The following is a 25,418-nucleotide window of genomic DNA, read 5'->3' as shown; positions in this document are numbered from 1 at the left end:
TACTTTGTTTGGCGTTGCAGTTCTCTAATTCTTCCCGAATTAACCGGTCTTTTGCCGGTAAAATAACTGGCAGTTTTATTTTTAAGGCTACAGCTCCAACTTCTTAGCTGGAGTCCAAGATGCCAGGTGAGGTCAGGGGTCGGGGCCCCCTCCCCTAACAGGCAGAGCCACGCTCCTTCCCCCGACCCATGATGGTGCCCAGGAAATGGTATTGGGATCCGGTGGCCCCAGCCCCCCCTCTGTAGAAGACCCCTCCACTTCTCTGCGCCCCCCAGAGGCCCCGAGGTGCCTGAGGGACACATGGTGTGGCCCCTCCCTCCTCACAGATACTGTCCCCCAAAGTACCCTACCTCTGGCCTCCGACCTCAGAGAGCCCAGGGTCCCATGGACCTGTGACAATCAGTAATATGATGTCGTGAGCTAAGTCCACAATCCTGGTGAGTGAAATATAATTTTATATATAATTTTGTTTTCTACAACTTGATTTCTTTTTTTTTTTTTTAAAGATTTTATTTATTCGACAGAGATAGAGACAACCAGCGAGAGAGGGAACACAAGCAGGGGGAGTGGGAGAGGAAGAAGCAGGCTCACAGCGGAGGAGCCTGATGTGGGGCCCGATCCCATAACGCCAGGATCACGTCCTGAGCCGAAGGCAGACGCTTAACCGCTGTGCCACCCAGGCACCCCTTCTACAACTTGATTTCTGACTCCCAGGACTGTATTTGTCCAAACTAGGAAACACTTAGTCTTTACAAGGTTTCCACACCCGCTTTTCCTGGGTCCTGAGTTTACATGGCACCTGGGCAGGCTGGGGTGGGCCGCCACAGGGAACCCTGCCATCCCTCAGTCGTATGCCTGAGGCCCCTTCCCTCCTTACTGTTCTCTGTGTGTGGGGAGAAGGGTCTGGCATCCCTGCAGGGTTCTGAGCCCCCACCGGGGTGCTGACCTCCCTCCCTGGGGCGGGGAGCTCCTTCTCACTGTAAGTTTCTCCAGACTGCACCTGGGGCTCTCTCTGGCTCCAAGGACAGGAGAGCTTGCAGGGTGCCCTGGCCCACGCTTCCACTGAGCCCTAAATAGTGGAGGAAAAGAGGCAAAATACTAGATGAAAAACATAAGCCGGTATTTCAAAATCAACCCCTCCATCAGCTATCAGCTGGCCCCAGTGCCTTTCCAAATGCCCCCGCGGTGGGGTGGGACCACTCCTCGATGAGAACCACCAGGTAACTTGGGGCGGCTTTCTGGCTGGTACACTGCAGGGCCAGGAATCAAATTTAACATCTTTCTTAGCCAGCGGGCCTCCATCCTATCCTCCCTCTCCCCTGCAAAACAGCAAGTCCAGTGGAGCCAGGCTGAGTGGATTAGGGGGAGGGGCAGAGTTCTGAGCCTCTCCTTCCAAACTGAGGTTCTGCCCTCTCCTTTCCCAGGGTTGCTGGGGGTCCTTGACCTCTTGCTTCCTCAAATTCCTAAGCCCCTTGTCCCCTCTCCCTCCACCCCCATCTCTTGTCTCGATGCTGCCTTCCTGGAAAGGGGAGGTGGAGGCTGCCAAATGTCAGGGTGTGCAGCCCAGGGTAGCCGGGGGCAGAGGCAGGAGTGGGCTTATGGGGCCTCCTGTTCCAGGAAAGAAAAGGCGTCACAACCCCAGACAGAGCTCTGTGCTGTTGTCACCGGAGAAGGAACGGCACAGCCCCAACTGTGACAAATAACCCTGCAGGCGGTGGGGGCCCCACTGCTTTCACCCACTCCTGAAAATGGATCCCTGCCAGGCATGAATGGGAATGAAGTCCAAAGGACACATCTGCATGCCTGCCCACAGGGGATATGGGTGTGTGGATGTGTTTGGAAGATGCCATCTGCCCCCCAACCGCTGTGCCCCCTGTAGTCACCCTGGGCCTCGGGGCCCAGCTCCTGAGCAGGGCCCACACCACACAGCCCAGGCAACACACCATGTGAGCATACACATGGGCACACACGCATGTGTGTGCCCCAAGCCTTCCCCAGTTATCTTTCCACCTTTGGGGGGACACTAGTTCCAAAGCTAACCAAGGTCTCCATCATGAGGAGGTACTTTGCTAAAGGAAGAAACCCCTGGATGTCTCCCCATTCCTCTGGGGGGGGGTTCCAACCACTCCCACCAGCACAAGGGGCCTGTGGTCCCCAGGCTGACCTCAGGTAATGTTTATATTCCTGGGCTGTTTGTTCTGTGAACTGAACATCTGACACCTTTTCAGAGAAATGTTTTCTTTTTTCTTTTTTTTTTTTTCATTTGGAACATCTGGAAACAGCAAGAACATCTGGGACTGCCAGGAACGAGCTGTTCCTTGGATGAAACCTTAACCCTCCTGTCGCTGTTTTCTATAGCTCTGGTCCTGGCCCGCACTCCTTGGCGGTGGCCCCTACCATCCAGCTGAGGCCGGTGTCCACCAGGACTGAGGGGCAGCACCCAGACCCCTGCCTTTCTCATTGCCAACCCTGGAATGGAGCAGGTCCACGTCTCTCTAAACCTGAAGAGACCCACCAGTAACGTAAGCTGTTTGAAAAATGGAGGGTAGCAGGGAGAACGAGATGTAGGCAGAGGACACATAGGATTCAGCATCTTTCTTCCCCTCCTGGGAGTTGGGAGAAGAGAGGGATTGAGGGGACAAGAGAGAAAAAGGGGGATGCATAAAACTCAGAGTGGGCTCAGCTGCAGGGCTGATGTAAGCAAGCCTGCCATGTGTGGCTGTGCAGGTTGTACATTGCACAAGGGCAGGCCCAGCCCCCAAGGTGCAAAAGTTGTGTCTGACCCAGGGACACAAAGACAGAAACTCAGACAAGTTTCTGAACACTATGATTCCATCCACCACTCTACTGACTGGCAAGATAAAGCCAGGGAGCCTTTGAGTGTCAGAACCTGGAGGTTTCCCTGTGCTAGCCTCCTGTCGCCACCCAAGACCTGGGAGCTATGGACAACTCCCTGGAAGTCCCCTGATTGCTGAGTGCTGGGTGTTTTCTAAGCTGTCTCTACTTAAGTCCACCCCATTGGCAGCTTCTAGAAAATTCTCTCACCAAGGGAGGCCTCTTGCCAGGGTCTAGATCATGTCATCTCCCAAGTAGCTGCCACATCTGGCTCTTGCTCAAGAACCTCTGTGGCTCCCTTCCTCCACAGGGTCAAATCATCAACCCCCAAAATGGCTGCCTGCACTCCAGCCTAGAGGCTGCACATTGGGCCCCCCCAGGTGCCTGTCCTGAGCCCATAACAACCCCCACAGCACCCCTGCACCATCCTTCCTTGGTGCCTCTCTTCCTGCAGAGTGCAGGCTGACCCAGAGCCTAGAAGCTGTGCTCACCACATTCACCCACAGGACCGGGGTATATTCAGCTAAGAGCCTGGGAACCTAGACTGTGCAATAGAAGCCTGGGGACCCCAGGACATGACCGTCAGTGGTGGTGGGGGGGGGCACGGGGAGGGAAGCACAAGCTGCCCTCAGAAGACTCAGCAGCCCTCGCCTCCCAGGGTCATCCACTGTGGTGCCCTTTGAGCCTTAGCTGCACAGCTGACAAGAGAGCCCGCCCTCCCCCAGGGTCCCGGGAGAGCTGGTGCCTCCCCTGGGTCCCAATTTGCATGGCAGGAAGGGGCCTGGTGGGGAAGAGGCAGGGAGGGGACAGGCTGCAGCCCAGGCAGTTACACGTTTCCCCCCCAGGAGCCTCTGTCCTCGTCACTAGCTTGGGGTCCGAGACGGAGTGGTGAGCATGGCCAGGCTGGTGCTGTCTCCCATGCCCAGCAACTGGCTGGTAGTGTTGCTGCTGATTTCAGGTACGCCCCCCCCCCCCAAACGAGGCCTACTGGTTTCACTCTCTGTCACAGGCTGTTTGGTTGTTTCCACAGTTCTGTGTCCTGCTCTCTCCAACCTCCCCCTTCTGTCTCTCACACTTTCTGCCTCCTGTCTCCCTCGGACTGCCCTGGGCCCTGGGTCTGTGGGTATCACCCATGCTGATGGGCTAAGGGGTCTGGGGCCCCAGCCCCTCTCCTGCTTAGAGGGTGTCAGGCTGAGCTGGGTGTGAGAGGTTGGTGTCTATGCCACGGAAGGTAGGGAGGACTATGGTTTACCCCCAGGCCCTGAGGGCATTGTATGTTGGGCGGGCGGGGGGGGGGGAGGGACACAGGAGAGAGGCTGCCCCCAACCAGACCCTGGGATGTGCACGTTCCAGAAATGGCCCCCTGGTCTGGAAGACAGGACAGCCCTCCAGTTATGACTTTCCTCCTGTCTCATCCAGGTGCCTGCTCAAGGCCAGCCGACAGGCCAAAGGCAGAAGAGGGGCTGGGAGGTGGATTTCTGGTGACTCTTCCCCACTCCAGTCTCTCCAGAGCAGTGCCAGGGAGGGCTGAGGGGTCTTGACCTCGATGTCCTGGGAGGAGGAAGTGGGTCTAGGAATGCAGGGGGGCCGTAGGGGTGGGGCAGCCAGTTTCCAGTGGAGAGCCCTGACCCAGCCCCGCCTACTTCCTCCCCCCCAGCAGGTGTGCCAGCAGCCAAAACAGAAGACAAGTACCCGGATCCCAAAGGTCAGCAACTTCCCCTGCCCCTTCTGGGGGCAAGTATGTGTGTGTCTAATGCTGGTCCTGGTCTCAGGGGCTGTGCCATGGCTGCCCCTGTGCCCTTGTCCCCCCGGATCTCCCCGGCCAGGACACCCATCTCTAGGCTACCTTAGGGTCTCCATCTCAGAGGCCTGGGTCTGAGGCTCCCCCCCAGCACCCCTCCTGCCAGCTGTCACCCTCATTAGACATAAGTGCTCCAGTCCCAGCGACTAAGGGGTGTGGCTCAACCCAGGGTAGGAGGGGGAAGCCAGAGGGAATTGCACTGAGGACTCAGGCTGGGCTGTCTCACTGGGGAGTCGGACTCAGCCTGGGAAGGAGCTTGTAACCTTAGGGGCTCTGACAGGTCACAGGGCCTCAAAGATTCCCAGAGGCCCCTCACTGGGAATGTTGGGAATGATGCAGGAGGGGGGCTTCTTGAGCAGGCAGGTGAGGAGAGCTCACCAAGCTGAGAAAGAAGGTTTAGGAATTAAAAAGTGGGAGCACCAGGCCAGGTGGGGGGCTGCCCTGCAGGCCTCTGGGCCCCAGTGGGTGAGGCCTAGATCATGCTGCTGTATGGGCGTGGAAAAGAATAGGAAGGTTCCAGAACCCTTCTAAAGGAAAATCAAATGTTGGGGTGGGGGCAGTTGGAAAGGGGCAGGACCTGGTGGTTTGGCCTGTGGCCACTCCTGTAGCTCAGCTCCCACACACCTCTGCCTCATGATTGTCCCACGCCCAAGAGCAAGGACAGACCACAGGGGCTGAGCCAGGGTCGCGCCACGAGGGGAGGGGGCCCACGGTGGGGCTGGCGGTCGGGACGATGCTCCGCGGGGTGCTGATCCTGGCCTTGGCGCCCGCAGGAGGCCCTTGCTCCAGCATCTGGCAGAACCCGCGCTTCATAGCCCGGAAAAGGGGCGCCACGGTGGAAATAAGGTGCTACACAAAGGACTTGGGAGCCGTGAGCTGGCTCCGGAAGCGGGAGATGGACTTGGAGCCCAAGCCGCTGCTGCTGGACAAGGGCCGCGTCATGCAGAGCCAGAATGGCTCCATCGCCACCCTCACCATCCAAGGCGTCCAGTTCCAGGACAACGGCATCTACTTCTGCGAGCAGAAGTGCTCCAAGGGGTCCTTCAGCAAGGGCTGCGGCACTGAGCTGCGAGTCATGGGTGTGTTTGGGGCCTGCCCTCCACCCAGGGAGGGAGAGGGGCCGATGGGGCCACGGAGCCTTCCTGGAGCCATCCGCACCCTGCTCCAGCCCAGCCTGCCACCAGTGGGGGGGGGCACACTGTGAAGGTGGCCATAGCCGTAGCTTAGACCACTCTGAGGAGGTCCTGAGGGACGCAGGCCAAGGAGCGGGTCCCCAGCCTCACCACCGCCTGCCACCTTCCCGCAGGGTTAAGCACCTTGGCACAGTTGAAGCGGAGGAACACACTAAAAGATGGCATCATCATGATCCAGACCCTGCTCATCATCCTTTTCATCATCGTGCCTATCTTCCTGCTGTTGGACAAGGTGACCACGGGGGACAGGGAGGCGGCCATGGGGCAGGCCAGATGTGGGCAAGGTCTCCATCTCCCCAGCCCCAGAGCCCACCCATTGACTCACCTATGCAGTCTCTCTTTCATCCATTCAGTTGTTTTGGCAGAGTGCACCTCACCCCCTGACCCCTGACCCCCTTACCCCCAACCCCNCCAACAGTGGGTGGGATGGGGGAAGCTAACACTCTGCTCTCTATCCCCTGCCCCACCAGGATGACAGCAAGGCTGGGATGGATGAAGATCACACCTATGAGGTAAGGAAGAGGGGGACCCCACAGCGCTGAGGGCCGTGGGGTGGTTGGCGGCACCAACCGCTGGTGTAGTCAGAGAGGAGCCAAGGCCTGAGCACCATCCCATGTCTCCAGGGCCTGAACATTGACCAGACGGCCACCTACGAGGACATAGTGACTCTGCGGACAGGAGAGGTGAAGTGGTCAGTCGGGGAGCACCCAGGTCAAGAGTGAGGGGCCGGCCCTTCCCACGCCCCTGGACCCAGCCAGCCGGGCCCTCATTGACTGTGTGAGAGCCGCCTCCAGCTCCCAGCTCATCCTCTCTTCCCTGGACTTCGGTCAGCCTCCAAAGCTGATCCACCACATCTGCCTGCCCGCCCTGGCCCCTGGTCCCCAGCTCTTGCCGCAGAGACTGGAGTGGAAGGGCCTCAGGGCAGGGCAGTGATTTGGAGTGGGGAGTTCTCCGGGGATAGACTGGACCCAGACCTCTGGGGGTGCTATGTGGGGATCCAGCCCACGTTCTGGACGGGGAAGGCAGAGGCTTGTCTGGAACCTGTAAATGGACTCAGAGCAGACCAGCTTCCTGCAGAGCCCGGGAAAAGCCGTGGTCCCTCCCACTTGGTCACAGATGGGACGCAGAGGGCCACATTCCTCTCCCACTCTCTCCCACCCTCTCCCATCCTCTCCCACCCATTCCTATCCTCTCTTATCCCAGGGGGCTTCTAGCCTTGATCCCATTCTCCCATGGAATAAACAGTGTGTTGAGAACAGGCTTGTGACATCTATGGGTATGGGATGGGTTAGAATATCTCTCTGGGCACAGATGTTTGGGCCTCTGTGGGCCTGTAGGTGCAGGAAAGGATGACTGCCATGGGTTTCGCAAACTTCTCCTGGGCTCACTAGGGCTTCTCTCTGAAAGGCTGGCTGGAATCTGCAGTTGCACCCTTCGGGCTTCCCCTGGCTGGGCCCAGACCAGAGAAAAGCTGGTAGCCCTTCTCGGCAGGGATGCCTTTATCCTGCATTCCCTTTAGCCCACAAGCCGCACTTGGGACCTGCTCTGTAGTGCAGGGGTCTCAACCTTGAAGGAGCTTGCCATTACCTACCCATCCCAATCCTACTGTCCTTGAAGGCCCTCCATCTGCAAGAAGCCCTCCCAAATATTCCCTAGACCCTGCCCAAGTCCTGTTCCTACCTTGTGCTGTCCACGCTGGCCTTATTCTCCAGTTAAACTATTCCCCACCCAGCCTGAAAATTTTGTTTTTAAGTTTGATCCAGAGCCACGCAAGAGAGAGATTCCTAAAGAGGGAGGCTTTGCAGTGGTGAATTTGGGGGGTCCTTAGGTGACTCCTTCAGCTTTTCCTAGTACCACATCAGGGGCCCCCTAGAGCCCCAAGATCCCCATAAAATGACCCGTAGGGCCCTACAAATTAGGGCCCCAACCTGCCAGCTGCAGGAATGACTGGGAACAGTTCCCAGCTAGGAGCTTAACTGCAGTGAACTTCCATGTGCAAAGCCAGGCCTCACTCCGCTTCCTGTTGACCTTGGGGGGACCCTGGGGGGACCCTGGATTCAGGCAGAGAAATTCCTGCCCCTAGGGAAGTGTCAGTTTAACTGGAGAAGCAAGACCAGCATGTGGGGACCAGTAAGAGCAGCCACCAGTTGTTACCAGCTTCCCCCTGGACCTCCAGGTGGAGTGGGGCAGGGGGCTGAGGTTCCTGAGCCCAGGGTTTCACACAGCCCATGTGTGCATGGCTCAGTGGCACTCCCTGGGAACCATGCTGGCCAGGCCGGGCACAGCCAGCTCCCCGCTCCCTCCGTGGCATCTGAGTGGCCTGAGGAGGCTGGTTTGTTTTGGCATCTGCCTCCACTGAGCTGGAGCCCTTCCTCTCCTGCTGCTTTGCATAGTGGCGCTAATTCTGTCCTCCTACCTCCGCCAGGGACCCTAGCAGCCAGGCTGGGGGTGGGAGGGTGTCTTCACTTCTCCCCCCAGCAGGGTCTCCCCTGACCTGGGGCTGCCCTGAGTCTAGGGAGGCCCTGGCTTTACCAAAAGACAAATACTTTTGAACCACTGAGTTTTCCTAACACTTTGCAGTGCTGTTGGCCGAGAATTATTTGAGCCACAAGCCCTGCCTCCTTCCCCGGACACCCCTAGAGCGTATTTGCCCTCATGGTTTTGATGCAGAAGCCCTCCCTGGTCGGTCTGGTTTTTTTTTTTTTACTTTGTTTTTGTTTTTCTGTTTTAGTGGCTTATGCCGTGGGTATCGTCGTGTGTGTCTTAGGGTCCTTGGCCCTCAGAACTGACTGCGGCAGTGCAGAAGAAGCTGCGTGATGCTGGTGGGGGGCAAGGAAAGTCTCAGGTCTCAGTTGCTTTATCTGTAGAATGGGAATCATAAAAACTTGTCTGAGAGAAAGGAGTTGAACCAGATGCTGTTCTCTTTTTTTTTTTAATTGTCTTACAGTAAAATTGCCTTTGTTTTCTTTCAGTGTACAGTTTGATGAATTGTAGCACGTGTGCAGATTATATAACCCACCACCACGATCAGGGTACAGAACATGAACCAAAATCTTTTATTGGGCCCCCAAAATACTTACAGATCGAGCACCTCTTAAATGACAATAAAATTGTATCGAACAGCCCCATATTCGTGTATATAATCTTGTGTCAGCCCCAGCATAACCCTAGAAGGGGGCAGCATCATCCCCACTTGATAAATGAACAAATCAAGGCTCGGGTTAACGATGGGCCAAAATCATAGCTCCTGGGGCCTGGGACGTCTTCTGACGCCACACCCAGCATTCTTCCCAATCCACACAGCTGCGTCCCTCGGAGGACGGAGGACACTGCAGCACGGAGACAGTGAGGAGGAAGTAAAGAAGGAGAGGATCCCGGGACAACATTGGCCATCTGCAAACATTTCCCATCGTTCCCAAGTCCCAACACACGGGGACACGAGTCCCAGCCGGGCTGGAGTTGGCATTACGGAACCATCCTTCTAGGGGTCCCGCTCCAACTAGCTCCCCCAGGCCTCCCTTTCCACAGAACACAGCCCTGAGGTGCCTTGGTGGGCACATGCCCCACTGCCCACTGGGGGAATCCAACCGGGTCCCTCGGGGCCCTGCTGTAAGCATAGGCTGGTTCCTTCTTCGTTCTAGCTTGACTTCCGGCCCCTTCGATGCAGGTGCTGCCGGGCCTGGGGTGCTCTGACCTGAGGGCTTGGGTGTTTTTTCCAGCAGAATCAGAGGTGAGAGAAAAACAAAACAAAATGTCAAAAGCTGCCGCTGTGTGGGTGTCACTGGTAGGTAGTGTTTGTCCTTTAGCAGGTGTCTGGGTCTTCTGCGAAGGGACCGCAAAAGGCCGTCTTGGAACACGGGGTTTGGGATTTCCAGATTCCGTCTGTGAGGATTCTCCTCTTAGACGACCCTCTGCGGCTGGATTCAGAGCCCACATCTGTGAGATTCCCGGGTGTGTCCTGCTCTCCACGGTGCTCCTGGTGCCGGCACCCTCGGAATCTGCCAGTGACTCAGTTGCAAACAAACACAAAGAAACAACAAACCTACTTGTGTTACCTCAGCTGCACCTCCAACTCCAGAGCCTTTACCTGGAAACTTAGATGACCCCACAGAGCACAAAAATCAACGCGCGTTAAATCCTGAGTTCAGAGTGTAGCTTGTCAGAGCACATTTAGATGGAGCTAGTGCATTTCTTAAATCAATAATAATAATAATAATAATAATAATAATAATAAAGACCTCTTTCTTTCCGACCGAACACCACTTTCTCTTGTGGCGAAAGTGGGCAGGGGCGGGGGGCGCGGTGCCAGATGCCTTGGAAGGTCCCGCTTAGGGCATGGGATCTGCAAGTCGTGAGTCCGTGTAGCATATCTGTGTGTACCTGTCATCAGCATCTGCATACTGCCTTGTCTATTTTTTTTTTCATTTAAATTTTTTCATGCGTGTAGTGCCATAAATTGCAAGATCTTGTACTTTTTGATTTTTTTTTTTGGCACTTCTTATTTTAAATTCATTCTCTGAGAAGGACATGGAGACACAAGGTGGCCTATCTTACCAATTCTGGGTGGGTGGGTATTTGAGTCCTTCCCTTGCCATTGTTCTTGCATTTGCTCGATCCGCCTAGCCCAGGCTGGTTGGGTTCCTGGCTCTGAGACTGTGCCCACTGTCCGTTCCCCCCTCTTCCCAGGCTTTGCTCTCACCTCTCTATCTTAGCTGTTTCTTTCATGTCATTTTTCACAATGTGATATTCCCTTGTATATTTTGCCATTATGTATTTATTTGTTTGCTCTTGTCTGTCTTCCCCATAGACTGTAAGCTCCAGCAGACAAAGGATGGTGCCTTTTGTTCCTCTGGGTATGCCCATCTACCAGGTACAATCTGGCACATAGGAAGAGCAATGACTACTTCTAGAACCAGTTAATGCATGAAGAAGAGAATGAGTGAATGAATGAACAGATGAAAGGCATGAATCCAGCCTCGAAGGGTTTACAGTCCCACAAGGGGCATAAAATGTCCACAAATAAGCGCAGAATAAGGTAAAAGGAGTCAGAGGTGATTTCCAGTAAAGGGCACCAATCAGGAAAGCACCCCAGACTTCCCACAGCTGCTGGACACACCTGGGTACTCACTACTTCTTTTTCTTTCTTCCTTTCTTTTTTTTTTTTTTTTAAGATTTTATTTATTTATTTGAGAGAGAAAGCGAGAGTGGGGGGGGTGAGTGGGGGGGGCAGAGGGAGAAGCAGACTCCTTGCTGAGCAGGGAAGCCTGACAGGGGCCTTGCTCCCAGGACCCTGGGATCATGACCTGAGCCGAAGGAAGCCACCCAACCGACTGAGCCACCCAGGTGCCCTCTCACTACTTTTTCCATGGGACTGTCTCCCCGGGGAATAATCCCCAAAGTAGAAATTAATAGGTCCAGTTACGGAGGCTGTAGATGGTTCAGAGATTCTCAGCCAGGGTAAACAACACCCCTATCAACCCACAGGAGTGCCTACCCCTATCCTACCCCCACCCCCAGCCCTCCAAGGCCCTTCCTCCATGCTTGAGCCCTGTGGCAAACCCAAGGGTCCAATGAGATAAAGGAAGTGAAAACATGATGCACACTGAAACGTGCAATTCACATGTGAAGGATGATGTGATTTGGTTCATTAAATCGGGTTACATCGGGTTGTTTTTTCTGCAGCTTTTCTTGGTGTCCATGGACCTCATTCTGGGGTGAAGCTCCTTCCGTTCAATTCTCCCCAGCTTCACTGAACATCTTCTGAGAGGGCACTTGACCCTCCTCCGCTAGCTTTGTGGTGAGGAAAGTTCTGTCCATGCCCAGCAGCGCCACTGTCTTTCCTGGATGAGGGTTCTCAAGAGTTCCAAGTGATGGGAAGATGGGCGCCTTGGGCAGCTATCACTTAGGAGCCAAGAGACTGTGGGCAAACTACTTTATTTCTTTGAGTCTAAGTGTCCTCGTATGAAACAGGCATCCCACCCCTATCAGTCAGGACAGAGCCTGGCACGTGGTGGGCACTCAGAAATGTTGATCTCCTTCCCCACCTCCCCTGACAAAGCCTTTGGGAATCCCCACATAATATTCTCTAGAGACCTTGACCCAATGTTGAATGATTGACATGGTACTTGGACTCATGCTGGAAGCAAAGGGGAGCTGGAGTTACGTCCCAGGGGCAATCTGTTCTTGGCAGTACCCTGCCTGTGGGGAAACTCAGACACACCTCCCTTGTGCCCACTTGTTGTGGTTCTCAAGCAGTCCCCCACTTGGGCTCCTGTCCCGTCACTGCTAGGGGAGGCCTGAGACCTCACCCATGGTCCACAGTTCACATAGAAGTCCCCCCACCACGAGCTAGAAACTGGTCATACAGGGCTCCACATTAGTCCTCCTCCACAGGGTGGAAAGAGGGGGCGAGGAGGCAGAAGGCTGTGTGGGGCTCAGAGAGCTTCCTCCATTTTGCTCCCGGCCCCTCCTCTGTAGTAGAGCTGCAAGGAAGAGAGGAAAGCCTTCCCCATGCCCCCTCTTCCTCAGCCTACATCTTTAATGACAGCGCACTTTGGTCCTCCCTCAGCTCTGCCTGGGGAACAGCTCTGTGCATCCCAGTGCCTTCCCCAGTGGATAGTGAATCAGCGCATGGTTGGGCAATGATTCCAGAATGGTGGGAGAAAAGGAAGCTGTATCCTCAAAGTGGGAGGTGGCAGGATGCCAGCACTAGCATCCTGTACCACGAGGGTGTGACTTTTCAACGTTGGTTGCCAACACCATAACCAATGACCTCTAGAAGGGTTTGCTGGTTCATTTGTTTGTTTTCCCACAGCGCAAGTGCTAAATGTTCTTAAACTCAAGGGGTGGAAGGTTTACACGGAGGGGAATGTGTTCTTTCCTGCTCTTAGCCCCGGGGTGATCTGATGCTGGTGGCCTGCATGTGCTACAATGTCCCCAAGCCCGGGAACCAGGCTGTCCTACCCAGCCTTCCCGGCCCTCGCCCTGCACGGCACCTGGTCTCCAATGTGCACCCTGTGTCTCTGGGCCGGTCCCACCTGGGAAATGAGGGACAACAATCTGTCTCGTAAGGGAGGACAAAGTGAGGCAAAGGGACCCTCGTGATGAGGGGCAGGATTCCTGTGTTGAGAGGGATTTAGAAGATAGAATAACTAAGTGGCCCACCCAGTCTGCTCAGGAGAAAGGGTTTGGGACGACGGACGGGGGAAGAGCAAGGTTTTGGAGGTCAGCTTTGGCTGAGGTAGCTGGCACGAGCAAGCCTCTCCGAGCCTTGGTCAGCTCCTCTGTGAAATGGGGAGGTAATAATAGAGCCTTCACGAGATGGTCATGAGGGTCGAACATGCCACAATGTGAAGAGCTCTACGTGAATAATAAAAGGAGAAGAGAGAACTGGGAGGAGACTAGGGTTACTGGAGAGAGCATCTCGTCCAGTGCTGGGGACGAGACCCAAGCCCTCAAGGGCTCTTCTGGTCTTGAGAGCCTCTGGCAGTGCCTGGGCTGAGAGGGGGAAGCACTTGGGGCCTCGGTCTCTTCCTGGGACCTCTCTTCTTGGTTTGCATCTCTGTAGCAGGTTCGAGGAGCAGGGGGGATGCCTCCAGTTTGGGTCCTCTGTCCCAGCCACCTGGGGGCGCCCCCATGTCAGGGAAACAGGGGGGCAGCCAGTATGGGGCTGGGGCCCTCTGGAGATCTGTGCTCAGCACTGGCTGCCTCAGGCCAGACCAGGTGGTGGATGGCGGGAAAGGATGGGGGGATGGTGACAGCAGCAGAGGTCGAATCTGGGACTCAATTGTGCCCAGAAACCCCAGGATCCATGGCTGCTCTGGGCTCCCTTTCCCCAGACACACCTCTCTGGTGGACAGAGGGGAGCTGTGCAGGGAGGAGGAACGGGAACAGAGGGTGAGGAAAGATGGCGCAGCCCTCACAGCACACCTGGCCTGACACAGCCCCCCTTTTGGGGACCGGGTTGGGGCCTCCTCACCTGGGCGACAACCCCACGATGGTACCCTACCAGAGCGCACCTGCCACTCCCCCCTTCAAATGAGGACAGATTGGGTGGTCTCTCAAGCTGAAACCCTGTGTGCACAACCCTCAGGGCCAGGGATGGCAGAGAAGGGAAGATGGCAGGGAAGGCCTGGGGGACATGACCCCAAGAAGAGCAGGAACAGGACGAGAGGGAGGACGCTCTAAATTATCCATCAGTACAGACAGACCAGTGGCCTGATGCATAAATGTATAGAAAAATAGGTGGGGGCGGAGGGGGAGAGAGAAGGGACCAGGGTATAAAAAGGGCCCACAAGGGACCAATTCCAGGCTCCCAGCACCCAGCTCCCCAAGCGCTCAGGGTCCTGTGGACAGCTCACCTGGCTGCAATGGCTGCAGGTAAGTCCCCTTGGGCTCGGCTTGTACCGAGGGGCAGGGTGGGGGACCCTGGCGATGGATGGGGGCGCTAACCCTGGGCTCTGGGGCTGCGGAAGGGGGCATAGGCGTCTATGCCCAGACGTTTGGCCAAGTGTTAAATGTTCTCAGTCCCTGGGGGGAGGAGAAGGGCTGGCAGGAAACAGGCCTCTTGCCGTCTGGGCCCCAGCCTTGCCCTCTGTGTCCCTCCGTGTGTAGACCCTCAGAGCTCTGTGCTCCTGGCCTTCGCCCTGCTCTGCCTGCCCTGGCCTCAGGAGGTGGGCGCCTTCCCGGCCATGCCCTTGTCCAGCCTGTTTGCTAACGCTGTGCTCCGGGCCCAGCACCTGCACCAGCTGGCTGCCGACACCTACAAAGAGTTTGTAAGCTTCCCAGGAACGGGTGTTTGTGTGTGGTGGGGCAGGGGGAGGGGGGCAGGAAGGGGTGAACCCCCTCTCCCCGGCGCAGTGGGGGGGAACTGAGGAGTTCAGGGTGATTTCATCCAAGCGAAGAGGCTGTCAGCTGAGCACAAATGAGGGGGCTTCCAAATCAAGCAGTGAGGACCTGGGCGGGCATCCTTTCTCCAGGAGCGTGCGTACATCCCAGAGGGTCAGAGGTATTCCATCCAGAATGCGCAGGCCGCCTTCTGCTTCTCAGAGACCATCCCGGCCCCCACAGGCAAGGACGAGGCCCAGCAGAGATCCGTGAGTAGCCCAGGGCAGGCCAGCCAAGGGTCAGGGGCCTCCCTCCTTCTAAGAAGGTGGCCCCTCCTCTCCACAGGAGTGGGGCCCCAGGCAGCCTTCTCCCCGGGGCGGAGGGGGCGCAGGGAGGCAGGGTGGCAGGGGGAGGCCCCCAGGCCGAGGCTGGTGCGCCCACCGCCCCCTCTGCCCGCAGGACGTGGAGCTGCTCCGCTTCTCCCTGCTGCTCATCCAGTCGTGGCTCGGGCCCGTGCAGTTCCTCAGCAGGGTCTTCACCAACAGCCTGGTGTTTGGCACCTCAGACCGAGTCTATGAGAAGCTGAAGGACCTGGAGGAAGGCATCCAAGCGCTGATGCGGGTGGGGATGGCGCCGTGGGTCCCCTCCCAGGGGCCGTGCCCGCCTTCTCCTGGGCCTGGTGGCCCTGCTGGCTCAGACGAGGGGTGGGGGCTTGCAGGGGCTGGGAGACAGTGCCCCTTCCCTTCTAGTAAGCAGTCGGACCTTGGCCCCTGAGAACGCTCACCGGCTCCCCTGGGAATCCTCCATTCTGGTCTCCAAGCCCTCGAGGGGAGGGCCACACGCGGAGGGACAGGGAAGGAGCCGCAGGCGAGCACTGGGCCTCTCTGTCCCCCCTCCCCTTTTGCAGGAGCTAGAAGACGGCAGCCCCCGGGCTGGGCAGATCCTGAAGCCAACGTATGACAAGTTTGACACAAGCCTGCGCAGCGACGACGCACTGCTCAAGAACTACGGGCTGCTCTCCTGCTTCAAGAAGGACCTGCACAAGGCTGAGACCTACCTGCGGGTCATGAAGTGTCGTCGCTTCGTGGAAAGCAGCTGTGCCTTCTAGCTGCCGGGGCCTCCCTTTCACCCCCTCCCCAGATCTTCCCCTGACCCTGGAAAGGGCCACTCCGGTGTCCACTGTGCTTTCCTAATAAAATTAAGTTGCATCACACCATCCGAGTCAGTGTCATGCTATTATGCGGGGGAGGGGCAGGCTGGGAAGACAATCCGAGGGCATCCTGTGGGGCTTGCTGGGGCCGATCACCATCCTGATTCTTCCTGCGCTGGAAAGAAACCTACGCATTCACTCCTGTCTGTCGCACATCAAGTCCCCTGCCTAGGCCCTGGGTCCCGGCTCTCTGGGCAGTCATAGGTCAGGAGCACCCCCATAAAGTCCCTGGAGGTGTTCCTCCCTCCCCAAGGGGCACCACAGCACCAAATCTAGCCCCCAAGAGTGGGAAGAAATGGAAAACAAGGTAAGCTATTAAGCACAGAAGCAGAACACCCCAACATGGGAGAAAACAGAGAGATCAGAATCACTTTTGTGCAGAAAGTTTAAGATGAAAACATATTAGACCCACCTACTCTTGGAAAATGAGAACGATGCAAAACGGCTTTGGGACAAACAGACCCAGAATATCTGGGATCTGAATAGTGGCAAGGGAAGTGCAGGACAGACACTAAATCTGGGTTGCAAACTTAGCGCCAGCAGGTACCAGGTGGAAAATTACAAAAGTAAGGAGGGCCGGGTGTGAAGGGGTAAGTCCTAACTGACGCTCTGCTTCCTCATCCGGGGTACAACAGGGCGTGGGGACCGGAGCAACCTGGAGAACTCAGGCTCCAGCGAAGGTGGGGGCCTATCTGGTCTTGGCGCCATTTAGAACCGCGGGGCAGGGCTGCCAAACCTTCTGATTTTTTTAGTCACACAGGACATCCAGACTTTCACGTGAAATCTAATTTTTAAACGTTGGTGACTAATTCACATTGAAAACGTTTTTGAAAGATTTTACTTATTTATTTTAGAGAGAGAGAAAGAGCATGCGAGTAGGGGGAGGAGCAGAGGGAGAGACAGGGAGGGAGAAAGATCTCAAGCAGACTGGCCACTGAGCACTGAGCATGAAGCTGAGCTCGATCTCACGACCTTGAGATCATGACCTTGAGATCATGACCAAAACCAAGAGTCGGGTTTAACCGAATGAGCCACCCAGGCGCGCCCATATTGAAAACATTTTTAAGAGCAAAAATGAACCCAAACGCATTTGCTCTTCAGGCTGTCAGTGAGTAATTTGTTCTAAGGGCAGTGGATTGGGATAACTTGTGAGGGAAAGAATCAGAAATACTTGCACTTGAATTTAGGCTCCTGAGTAGATTACTTAACCTCTCTGGGTCCCAGTTCCCTCACCTATAAAATGAGATAACAAATTGCCTTGCAAGGCTAATGCCAGGGTTAGATAAAATGGTTTCTGAGGTGTTTGACACATTACAGCACTCAAGAAATTGTAGCATTTTGCACTGAATTTTGGAGCATTCCGTGTTTTCTGATGGACTGTTTAAATACTTTTTATTAAATTCTGTTTTGCTAATAGCTTCTCAGCTGTTTCTTATTTCCACATGAACTTACAAGGGCAGTGGTTAACTTTTAGAATGAAGTCTTTGGTCATCCAAGCACCTTAGCTAAGTAGTGACCAATAAATCAATACTTAGATCCTCAGAGTAACTCTATTACCCAAACATGATTTTACAAAATCAATATTTCTTTTATAATACAAGAGTCAGTGTCCTAATTAATCTTCCTGAAAAGTTCAAATTTGTATATGCCATGATGGATTTTCTTTAAAACAAGACCCACCTGTATTCACTTTGGATATTTTACATTTAGTAAGTTCTCGGGGAAAGCTGGAATAATCAGAACCAGAGCTCCGTTTCTTAGCTCAGAAAACATTCGTCTGCCATAGATCATTCTTGTATTGTCTGGCTTAAGTGGACTTTGGGGGTTAAAAGGGGCTCATAGATCATCCTAATTCATTTTAATTCAGGAATCTTACTCCATAGCATGGCTTGGGGATAGTACTCACGGTGTGGCACTAGTGTGAAGGGAGTCACTATTTCACAAGGCAACTCTCTCTATTAAACTGCTCTGGCTTCAGAGAAGTATTTCTTACATTAAGCTGAAAACCAACATTCCTTTTTTTTTTTTTTTTAAAGATTTTATTGATTTATTTGACAGAGATAGAGACAGTGAGAGAGGGAACACAAGCAGGGGGAGTGGGAGAGGAAGAAGCAGGCTCCCAGCAGAGGAGCCTGACGTGGGGCTCGATCCCGGAACGCCGGGATCACGCCCTGAGCCGAAGGCAGACGCTTAACCGCTGTGCCACCCAGGCGCCCCTGAAAACCAACATTCCTGTATTAATCCCTCATTTGATCTTAGAATTATTTGGAAATCTCGTATACTTCAGAAGTCGATGTAATGAGCATAAATATAATGATCTCTTAGGTTGGATAAGTGTTTTAGAAGAAAATGTGAAGCATCTTTTAAAAGTACCATGCTTGTTGAATGAATGTGGCAGGAGAAGGGTGCCTACGGAGCCCTGTAACAGCTTCGATAGAGAGGGTTCTAAGTGGGGTTGTCATGACAGCAGTAGACTGCAGGGGGAGGCACAGTCCAGGGAGCATCCGCTCAGCTCCTTCTGGGTTTCACAGAATCCACCCGACCAACGCTGGTTGAGAAATTCAAAGACACTAGTTGATTTTGCAAAATTTGAGAATTAAAAAGACCTTAAAGACCATCTCCCCCAAAACCTTTTGATTTGACAAATGTTATCCTGCCTTTCAGCTTTTCCATTAAGCAGTGGAATCCACCTTCCATTGCAAATTAGAAACACCTGAAATGTTTTCTAAAAAACTCTCGAAGTAGCCTCCACTCCCTGCAACTCTGATTTATTTGGTCTGGAAGCGATCCAGGAATGAGTGGTTTTAAAAACTTCCCAGGTGAGTCTAACGTGCAAAGTTGAGAACCACTGAGTTAGGGAGCACAAAGATGAGCTATCCGGGTCCACCTGTGATGAAGACCTGGGTCAGTTGTGGCTCTGTTTCCATTCTAAACAGTCCCCTAAAGATTTTCTACTAAGCCAGTAACAAAAAGACAAGTACTGTATGATTTCTCTCTATGAGGTACTTAGCATAGTTAAATTTATAAAGACAAGAAAGTAGAATGGTTGGTTACCAGGGCTGGGGGAAGAGGGAATGAAGAGTTGTTGTTTAATGGGTTGCAGTTTTGCAAAATGAAGAGTTCTTGAGACTGGTTGCACAGTGTGAATGCACTTGACACTACTGAACTGTACACTTAAAATGGTTAAGATGGGGGGTGCCTGTCTGGCTCAGTTGGTAGAGCATGTGACTCTTGATATCGGGGTTGAGAATTTGAGCCCCATTTTGGGTGTAAAAATAAATTAAAACGCTTTTTAAAAAATGATTAAGATGGTAAATTATGTTATGTATATTTTACCACAACTTTACATTTTTAAAAAATTTCTAATGAAAAATCTTCCCAAAGGTGAGATCAGTGAGATTTGCTGAAGAAAGAGTTCAATAGCCAGAGCTCAAGTAATCTTGAACCCCTCCCTGGAATAATGTTTTTCTGACTCCATGTAATCTTTTAAATTTACTCTAACCTAAAATGACCTAAATTTACTCTACCCTGAATTTCTTCTGTGAAAATTAATAAAAGGAAACCTGGTTTAGAATGAGTTGGGAGGCCAGCAGGGGGAGCTCTACCACTTGGCAATTGCAGACTCAACAGGAAGAGAAAGACCTTGCAAACACCACTTTACTATCAGGCAGCCAGAAGAAAAACTTTCCTCCTGCCCCAGCAACAGCCCAGCCAATGAGAGACACTCACAACTCAGCCAATGAGAAGCCACCATACTTCCAACTCCCACTTTAGTCCAATGGACTTTTTGTTTACAACAGTCTTCCTAAGGTCCCTGTTTCCTCTATAGGAAAGCAGTTCTCTGCTTTGTCCTGCAGACTTCCCTATGGTTTTGCCGTAGCGTGCTTCCCCTAAATTGTGATTCTTTGTTATTCCCTTATAAACCCATCTTTGCTGGTAAAATAACTGGCATTTTATTTTTAAGGTTAACATTGGTGATCATGAGTGAGATCCAGAGAAGCTCCCCGACAATTCTGAGGCCGGGGAGCAAACGGGCTGGTACGCGCGGAGCGGGTCAGGCTCACTGCCTCCTCCAGAACCTTGGAGTTTGAGGGTAAGTTTTCTCCTGGATTTTGAGGCCTGCTCTCTTTGTGTTTGAGCTCTCCAGGCTTTATTCAGGATCGGTTTTAAGATCTCGTTTTTTCTGAGGGTGTTCGCTTGCCTTCCGTCTGACTCTTCTTCAGAATCTGTTTCTTTTGGATTGTGCTGCCCTTTGGTCTGACTCCTATTTGGAACCAGACTGCTCCTGGTGGAAGTGTGTTGGCCTTTGGTGTGACAGAAAACAGATCCACTACGGCAGGGTGTGGGCACCGTATCATTTGTTCGTCTTGGCTCAGCTACTGTCCTCTTCACGGACAACATCTTCAGGTGATCCTGGCAGAATCCACAGTGCACCGCCCATCAGGATTCTAATAGATCCCTCAAAATCTTTTCTCAGAATGAATCAGTACTGTATAAAGAAGCCTTCAAGGCATCAAGGCTATAAGAGAAGATTAGAAGGCTCGGAACCTCATTATCCCCTGCACTACTCCCTATAATACCACTATTTTACCTGTGAGAAAGCCCAGTCGCTGAGGATGGGGATTTGTCCCGGATCTCCGAGCAATAAATAACATTGTTATAGCTTGGCACCTGGTGTTCCTAAGCCCCATAGGCTACTGACATCCATTCCCCCTGAAAGCAAATTTTGCAGTGTAATTGATCTGTGGTTCTTATTTAAAGGATGGTCAATACTTGCTAGGTATGCTATAGCAACTCCTTTTGAAGTCGTTGAGACAGGAGCTTTACCTTTATAATTCAGCCTTACTCCAGCTTGTAACTTAGCTGAGGATAAAACCGTTAGCATTTATACTGATAGTTGGTATGCTTTGGGGGTAGCTCATGACTTTGGAATATTATGGAAACAGCAAGATGTCTTTACCTCCAAAGGGAATAAAATTAAAAATGGCTTCTACGTCCAAAAATTTTTAGATGCCATATTTTGCTGGCTGCTGTGGCTATTACCGAGGGTCCTGGGCATTCAAGACTCAACTTCCTGGAGGGCAAAGTAAACCACTTCACTTACATTTATGCCCAAAACAGTGCTCCCAAGGAAACCAAAAGCCCACTTCACTTACATTTATGCCCAAAACAGTGCTCCCAAGGAAACCAAAAGCTAAACCTCTGTCATGTTCCAAAGTGATGTTGTTTCAAATGATAACTTGGAAAAATTGACCAGAGATACCTACAGTTGGCCCAGAGAGGGGAAAACAGTATTGGAAATCTAGTAATTGTTGGCTCAATAAAAGGAGGGACCTCTGGTTTGGACCAACTAATAATCCAGCCCTACCAGAAGTTTGAAATTTCCCACTACTTAGCACTGTACATGCATTAGACATTGGTCTACTGAGAAATAATAGCATTCATGCATCAATATTGATGGGGAAATACCAACAAGGTCACAAAAAGTACCTACCTCTCTTGTCCCACCTGTCTAAAGTATAATCCAGGGAAACCTGTTTGTACAAGTGGATTTCATACAGCTTCCCTTTCTCGTGGATATAAATGTTTTAGTCATGGTTTGTATGTTTCTCACTGGTGCAAAGCTTTCACTTGTAGACAGGCCAGTGCTGCTTCTGTGGCTAAAATTCCATTAGAAAAAATTATCCCTACTTGGGGAACCCCTCTCAAACTGCATAGTGATCAGAGAACCCATTTTGCCAGTCAGGTGCTTCAACAAGTCCGTGCTATAGGCTGGTTTCACAACCCTTTCCCTTGTGCATACTATCCTCAATCCTCAGCGTCCGTTGAACAGACTAATGGCACTGTTAAGACTCAATTGGCAAAATCTGAAGAAATCTTTCAAATACGCTGGCCAAAAGCACTGCCATTAGTCCTAAGTCTCAGATCTACCCTCTCTGGAACTCGTAGACTCTCACCCTTTGAGGTAGTTACAGGACGTCCCATGCACTTGGCCCCTGCCTCCTCTGACCCCCAGTTGACAAAAGGAGATACATATCAATATTGCAAAGGCCTAACTGCTTCATTAAAATAACCATACTTTGGTACAGCGTCTTTTCGTGGTATGCTCCGGGGAGATGATCACTGTAAGCCTCACACCTTGCAACCCAGAGATTTCATCTGTTGGAAAAGACATCTCCAGAAAGGCTCTCTTCAACCTCGCTGGAAAGGACTTTCATCAGGAACTTCTAACCAACCCTGATGCCACCAAACTCCAGAGAATAGACTCTTGAATTCATGTGACACATCTGAAGGAAGCACCCAACCCTGACAGGATGGACCTGCATGTCCTCTGGTGACCTGAAAGTAGGGTTGCCCAGAATTGAAGCAGACAACATCTGATGACACCACCTTCCCAAGACGTCAGGGCAGACCTGTAATACATTTTTCTCACTGTTGCTTCTTTTCCGTGGAAAGATAATGCCCTTGTCTGCATTTTCTAAGTCCGTGTGAGAGGGGGAACCTCTTTTGATTATGGGCTTCTGGAAACGGCCTCATGATGATCCCAGGACAAATTAATCTTAACACTTGCTTCTTCTGAAGGATTAGAAGGTTCAGAATTCACAAAAGCCTTTCATCTGAACTGTTCGCTGAATTCAGACTCTTACCCAAATTCCTGGCCTCTGAACTTCATAGTCTGTGCGACCTTAGAGGCTGTATTATCAATAACACATTTGGTTCAAACAGTTCTTTTGAGATAACAGTACTGTTTTTTTTTTTAAAGATTTTTTATTTATTTATGAGATAGAGACAGCCAGCGAGAGAGGGAACACAAGCAGGGGGAGTGGGAGAGGAAGAAGCAGGCTCACAGCAGAGGAGCCTGATGTGGGACTCGATCCCATAACGCCGGGATCACGCCCTGAGCCGAAGGCAGACGCTCAACCGCTGTGCCACCCAGGCGCCCCAACAATACTGTTTTTAAAGAGCTTTAAGAGTTTGCTGTTTTGCAAAAAGTGCATGAGCTGTTGCTTCGTGTTTATACACGCACTGTATCTTCCCAAGTGCCCTGAGGTAATTCTCGAAGTGTGCTCTTGCAGAATCCACTCTTCCCCTTTCATGCTTGCTGTAAGCAGAGACGTTGCCTTCACAGGGAGGACCTTTCTCCCCCAGGTCTGAGTAAGTGCAAATACATTTCTCAGCTACTTTCAGACCTGGAGCCCTGGTTTAGAACCATCATATGATATGGAGTTTTTATGTTACTTCTGTTTTGTATCATTGTTTTGAGTTTTGTATTTTGTTACCTCTCAGACTTTTAAAAATGATGTACCCAATAATATTGGCGATGCTGGCTCAACCCTTGGAGATGATCTCCAGCGCTTATAGTCTTGGTAAATATGAGCTGCAGATGGAAAGTACCTGAGAGCTCTCCCTCCTTCCTAACCTTCCTTGTTACTCCAGTGTGGCTTGAGTGGTTTCCAGCTGCTAGGCACTTTCCGGCCAATTTAGGACTGACAGCTGGGAAAGGTCCTTCCTGGTACCGAGGGACAAAACCACAAAATGTGGAGACCCTGACTCTTGATCAGTGATGCTTTCAAAGAAAGATCTTGATCAAAAAGGGGAAATGTGAAAACTAAGGAAATCTTGTTTAGAAAGGAATTGGGAGGGGCGCCTGGGTAGCGCAGTCGTTAAAGCGGACTGCCTTCAGCTCAGGGCGTGATCCCGGCGTTCCGGGATCGAGTCCCACATCAGGCTCCTCGGCTAGGAGCCTGCTTCTTCCTCTCCCTCTCCCCTGCTGTGTTCCCTCTCTCGCTGGCTGTCTCTCTGTCACATAAGTAAAATAAAATCTTTAAAAAAAAAAAAAAAAAAAAAGAAAGGAATTGGGAGACCGTCAGGGGGAGCTGTCATACGCTACCACTTGGCAATTGCAGACCCAATGCGAGACAGACCATGCACCTGGATATTAAAGGCTTTCCGTCTCCCCCAGCAACAGCCCAGGCAATGAGAGACACTCACAACTCAGCCAGTGAGAAGCCCCTGTACTTCCAACTCCCACTTGACTCCAGTGGACCTTTTGTGGAGAGCAGCCTTCCCAACTTCCCCTTTCCTCTATAAAGGAACTGGTCCTCTTCTCTGTTCTACACACTTGCCTCAGGTTTTGCTACAGCTTACTTGTCCTGGATTGCAATTCTCTGCTATTCTCCAATAAACCTATTTTTGCTGGTAATATAACTGGCAGTTTATTTTTAAGGTTAGCACTTACATCAGCATTGCTGAAACACATACATTGTTTGATCCTTTATACACATTTGAGAACAGAACCTACACTTTCCCCTTTCTTCACAAGTCCTCAGAATGACAGGACCTGATCTTCTGGGTCAAACAAATATATGACACTTTGCCTTGCAGCTTTAATTCAGGAGGCCCCAGCAAACTGATACTGATATCGGTATTAGGGTCATCAGCTCCTCCCGATCTGCAAGAGACCACTAATTTTAGCATCTCAAAACACCTCAGCTCAATGCGAACTGGTACAACTGGACATCCTCCTAGTAGTCCTACATGGTAGGGAACAAAAAAGGGGTAAGTAGAGAAAGGAAGAGGGGAAGGAATAGAAAAAGAAGAGAGAACACAATGGAAAAGAGAAAGGAGGTGTCTGTGGTGTATGTGACTTTTGATGGTCCTCCATGGCTGCCGTGCTTTTCTGACTCTTGCTTCGATTTATGGTGATTATGGGTATGATTACCACCAGCATCATTAGTGTAATAAGAACCGATATTGTGTACCCATGTACAACACCATGCTAGTGTTTTTTATAAGTACAATGTCATTTCTTTCCAACTATAATCCTATAAGTAACTAGTATTATTATCCCTATAGTAAGAAGGCCCCCTGAAGAATGAACATGTTTTCTCTCAGGTCTGTAAAGAAAGATACCAGAAGGTCACCTTGACTTTCTTAAGAGGATAAATTTTTAGAGTATTAAAGGTAGCTCTCTTCCCTTGAAGATAATCAGGGTAGCTGCAGTTAAGTGTGAGCTGATTGTTCAGAAAAAGAGTATATGCAAAACTTTCAGGGGTGGGGTCCCCTGAAGACAAAGCAGCCACCCTTAGAAGAATGGGCAGAGACCAGCTTTATTATTCTGGAAAAGAGATGTAATGAGATACTTTGTATTTTAAGAGTTGACTGGGAGGGACTACCTGCCTCCTGGTTGTGTGGGTCCCTGGGGAAGGAAAGGGAGGAAACCCCATGTTCTAAGTCTACATAGGGAAGGGCCTACCGAAATCTGAAGAGCCTTACTAGACAGATATCTAAAGTAGTGAGGTCTGTAACCCTGGAAATTCATGCAAGGAATCACCCCTAGCTAGACCAAGCCCAAGGAAGCAAATCGTCCTCCCTGAAAGATCCGTGGCAGTGGACCCAAGAACCTGGATCTGGGGAAGCTGGAGGTTTTATGGCCTGTGTAGGACCGTCAACAGTGACACCAAGTGGCAGTGAGAAGCAGAGGCAGGAACCTCTAGGCTGTCCCTGGTGTCTCCACTGTGCCTCAGGGTATGGCGCCTTGACGTGGGGTTTG

The 25,418-nt window shown here is 52.0% G+C and overlaps 2 protein-coding genes across 4 annotated transcripts; both read left to right on the top strand.

The window, feature by feature from the left end:
* The first annotated feature begins 3,635 nt into the window (after positions 1 to 3,635).
* Positions 3,636 to 7,087, top strand: CD79B (CD79b molecule). 2 transcript variants are annotated; one of them, XM_002924511.4, is made up of 6 exons: positions 3,636 to 3,793; positions 4,493 to 4,540; positions 5,410 to 5,715; positions 5,943 to 6,061; positions 6,300 to 6,341; positions 6,453 to 7,087. In XM_002924511.4, the coding sequence occupies exons 1-6, from the start codon at positions 3,730 to 3,732 to the stop codon at positions 6,549 to 6,551; spliced, it is 678 nt and encodes a 225-aa protein (XP_002924557.1). In that variant the 5' UTR covers positions 3,636 to 3,729; the 3' UTR covers positions 6,552 to 7,087. The 2 variants fall into 2 exon arrangements, with proteins under 2 accessions (XP_002924557.1, XP_011229723.1); XM_011231421.3 differs by having other exon boundaries at positions 3,638 to 3,793; positions 4,496 to 4,540.
* Positions 7,088 to 14,047: 6,960 nt separating this feature from the next.
* GH1 (somatotropin) lies at positions 14,048 to 15,868 on the top strand. Of its 2 annotated transcripts, NM_001304927.1 has the most exons (5): positions 14,190 to 14,208; positions 14,443 to 14,603; positions 14,808 to 14,924; positions 15,115 to 15,276; positions 15,563 to 15,763. In NM_001304927.1, the coding sequence occupies exons 1-5, from the start codon at positions 14,199 to 14,201 to the stop codon at positions 15,761 to 15,763; spliced, it is 651 nt and encodes a 216-aa protein (NP_001291856.1). In that variant the 5' UTR covers positions 14,190 to 14,198. The 2 variants fall into 2 exon arrangements, with proteins under 2 accessions (XP_019660726.2, NP_001291856.1); XM_019805167.2 differs by lacking the exon at positions 14,808 to 14,924 and having other exon boundaries at positions 14,048 to 14,208; positions 15,563 to 15,868.
* The last annotated feature ends 9,550 nt before the right edge of the window (positions 15,869 to 25,418 follow it).

This window comes from Ailuropoda melanoleuca, chromosome 13, assembly GCF_002007445.2.
Source record: "Ailuropoda melanoleuca isolate Jingjing chromosome 13, ASM200744v2, whole genome shotgun sequence".
Taxonomy (NCBI): Eukaryota; Metazoa; Chordata; class Mammalia; order Carnivora; family Ursidae; genus Ailuropoda; species Ailuropoda melanoleuca.
Note: the sequence above shows the minus strand (reverse complement) of the source record. Positions and strands in the feature narration are given on the sequence as shown.

Excerpts from the sequence above, each read along its gene's own strand:
- CD79B (XM_002924511.4), top strand. The coding sequence starts at position 3,730 with ATGGCCAGGCTGGTGCTGTCTCCCATGCCCAGCAACTGGCTGGTAGTG. Across the intron at positions 4,541-5,409 it reads CAAGTACCCGGATCCCAAAG|GAGGCCCTTGCTCCAGCATC; the intron begins GTCAGCAACTTC and ends TGGCGCCCGCAG. Across the intron at positions 6,342-6,452 it reads ATGAAGATCACACCTATGAG|GGCCTGAACATTGACCAGAC; the intron begins GTAAGGAAGAGG and ends CCATGTCTCCAG.
- GH1 (XM_019805167.2), top strand. The coding sequence starts at position 14,058 with ATGTATAGAAAAATAGGTGGGGGCGGAGGGGGAGAGAGAAGGGACCAG. Across the intron at positions 14,209-14,442 it reads CCTGGCTGCAATGGCTGCAG|ACCCTCAGAGCTCTGTGCTC; the intron begins GTAAGTCCCCTT and ends CTCCGTGTGTAG. Across the intron at positions 15,277-15,562 it reads GCATCCAAGCGCTGATGCGG|GAGCTAGAAGACGGCAGCCC; the intron begins GTGGGGATGGCG and ends CCCCTTTTGCAG.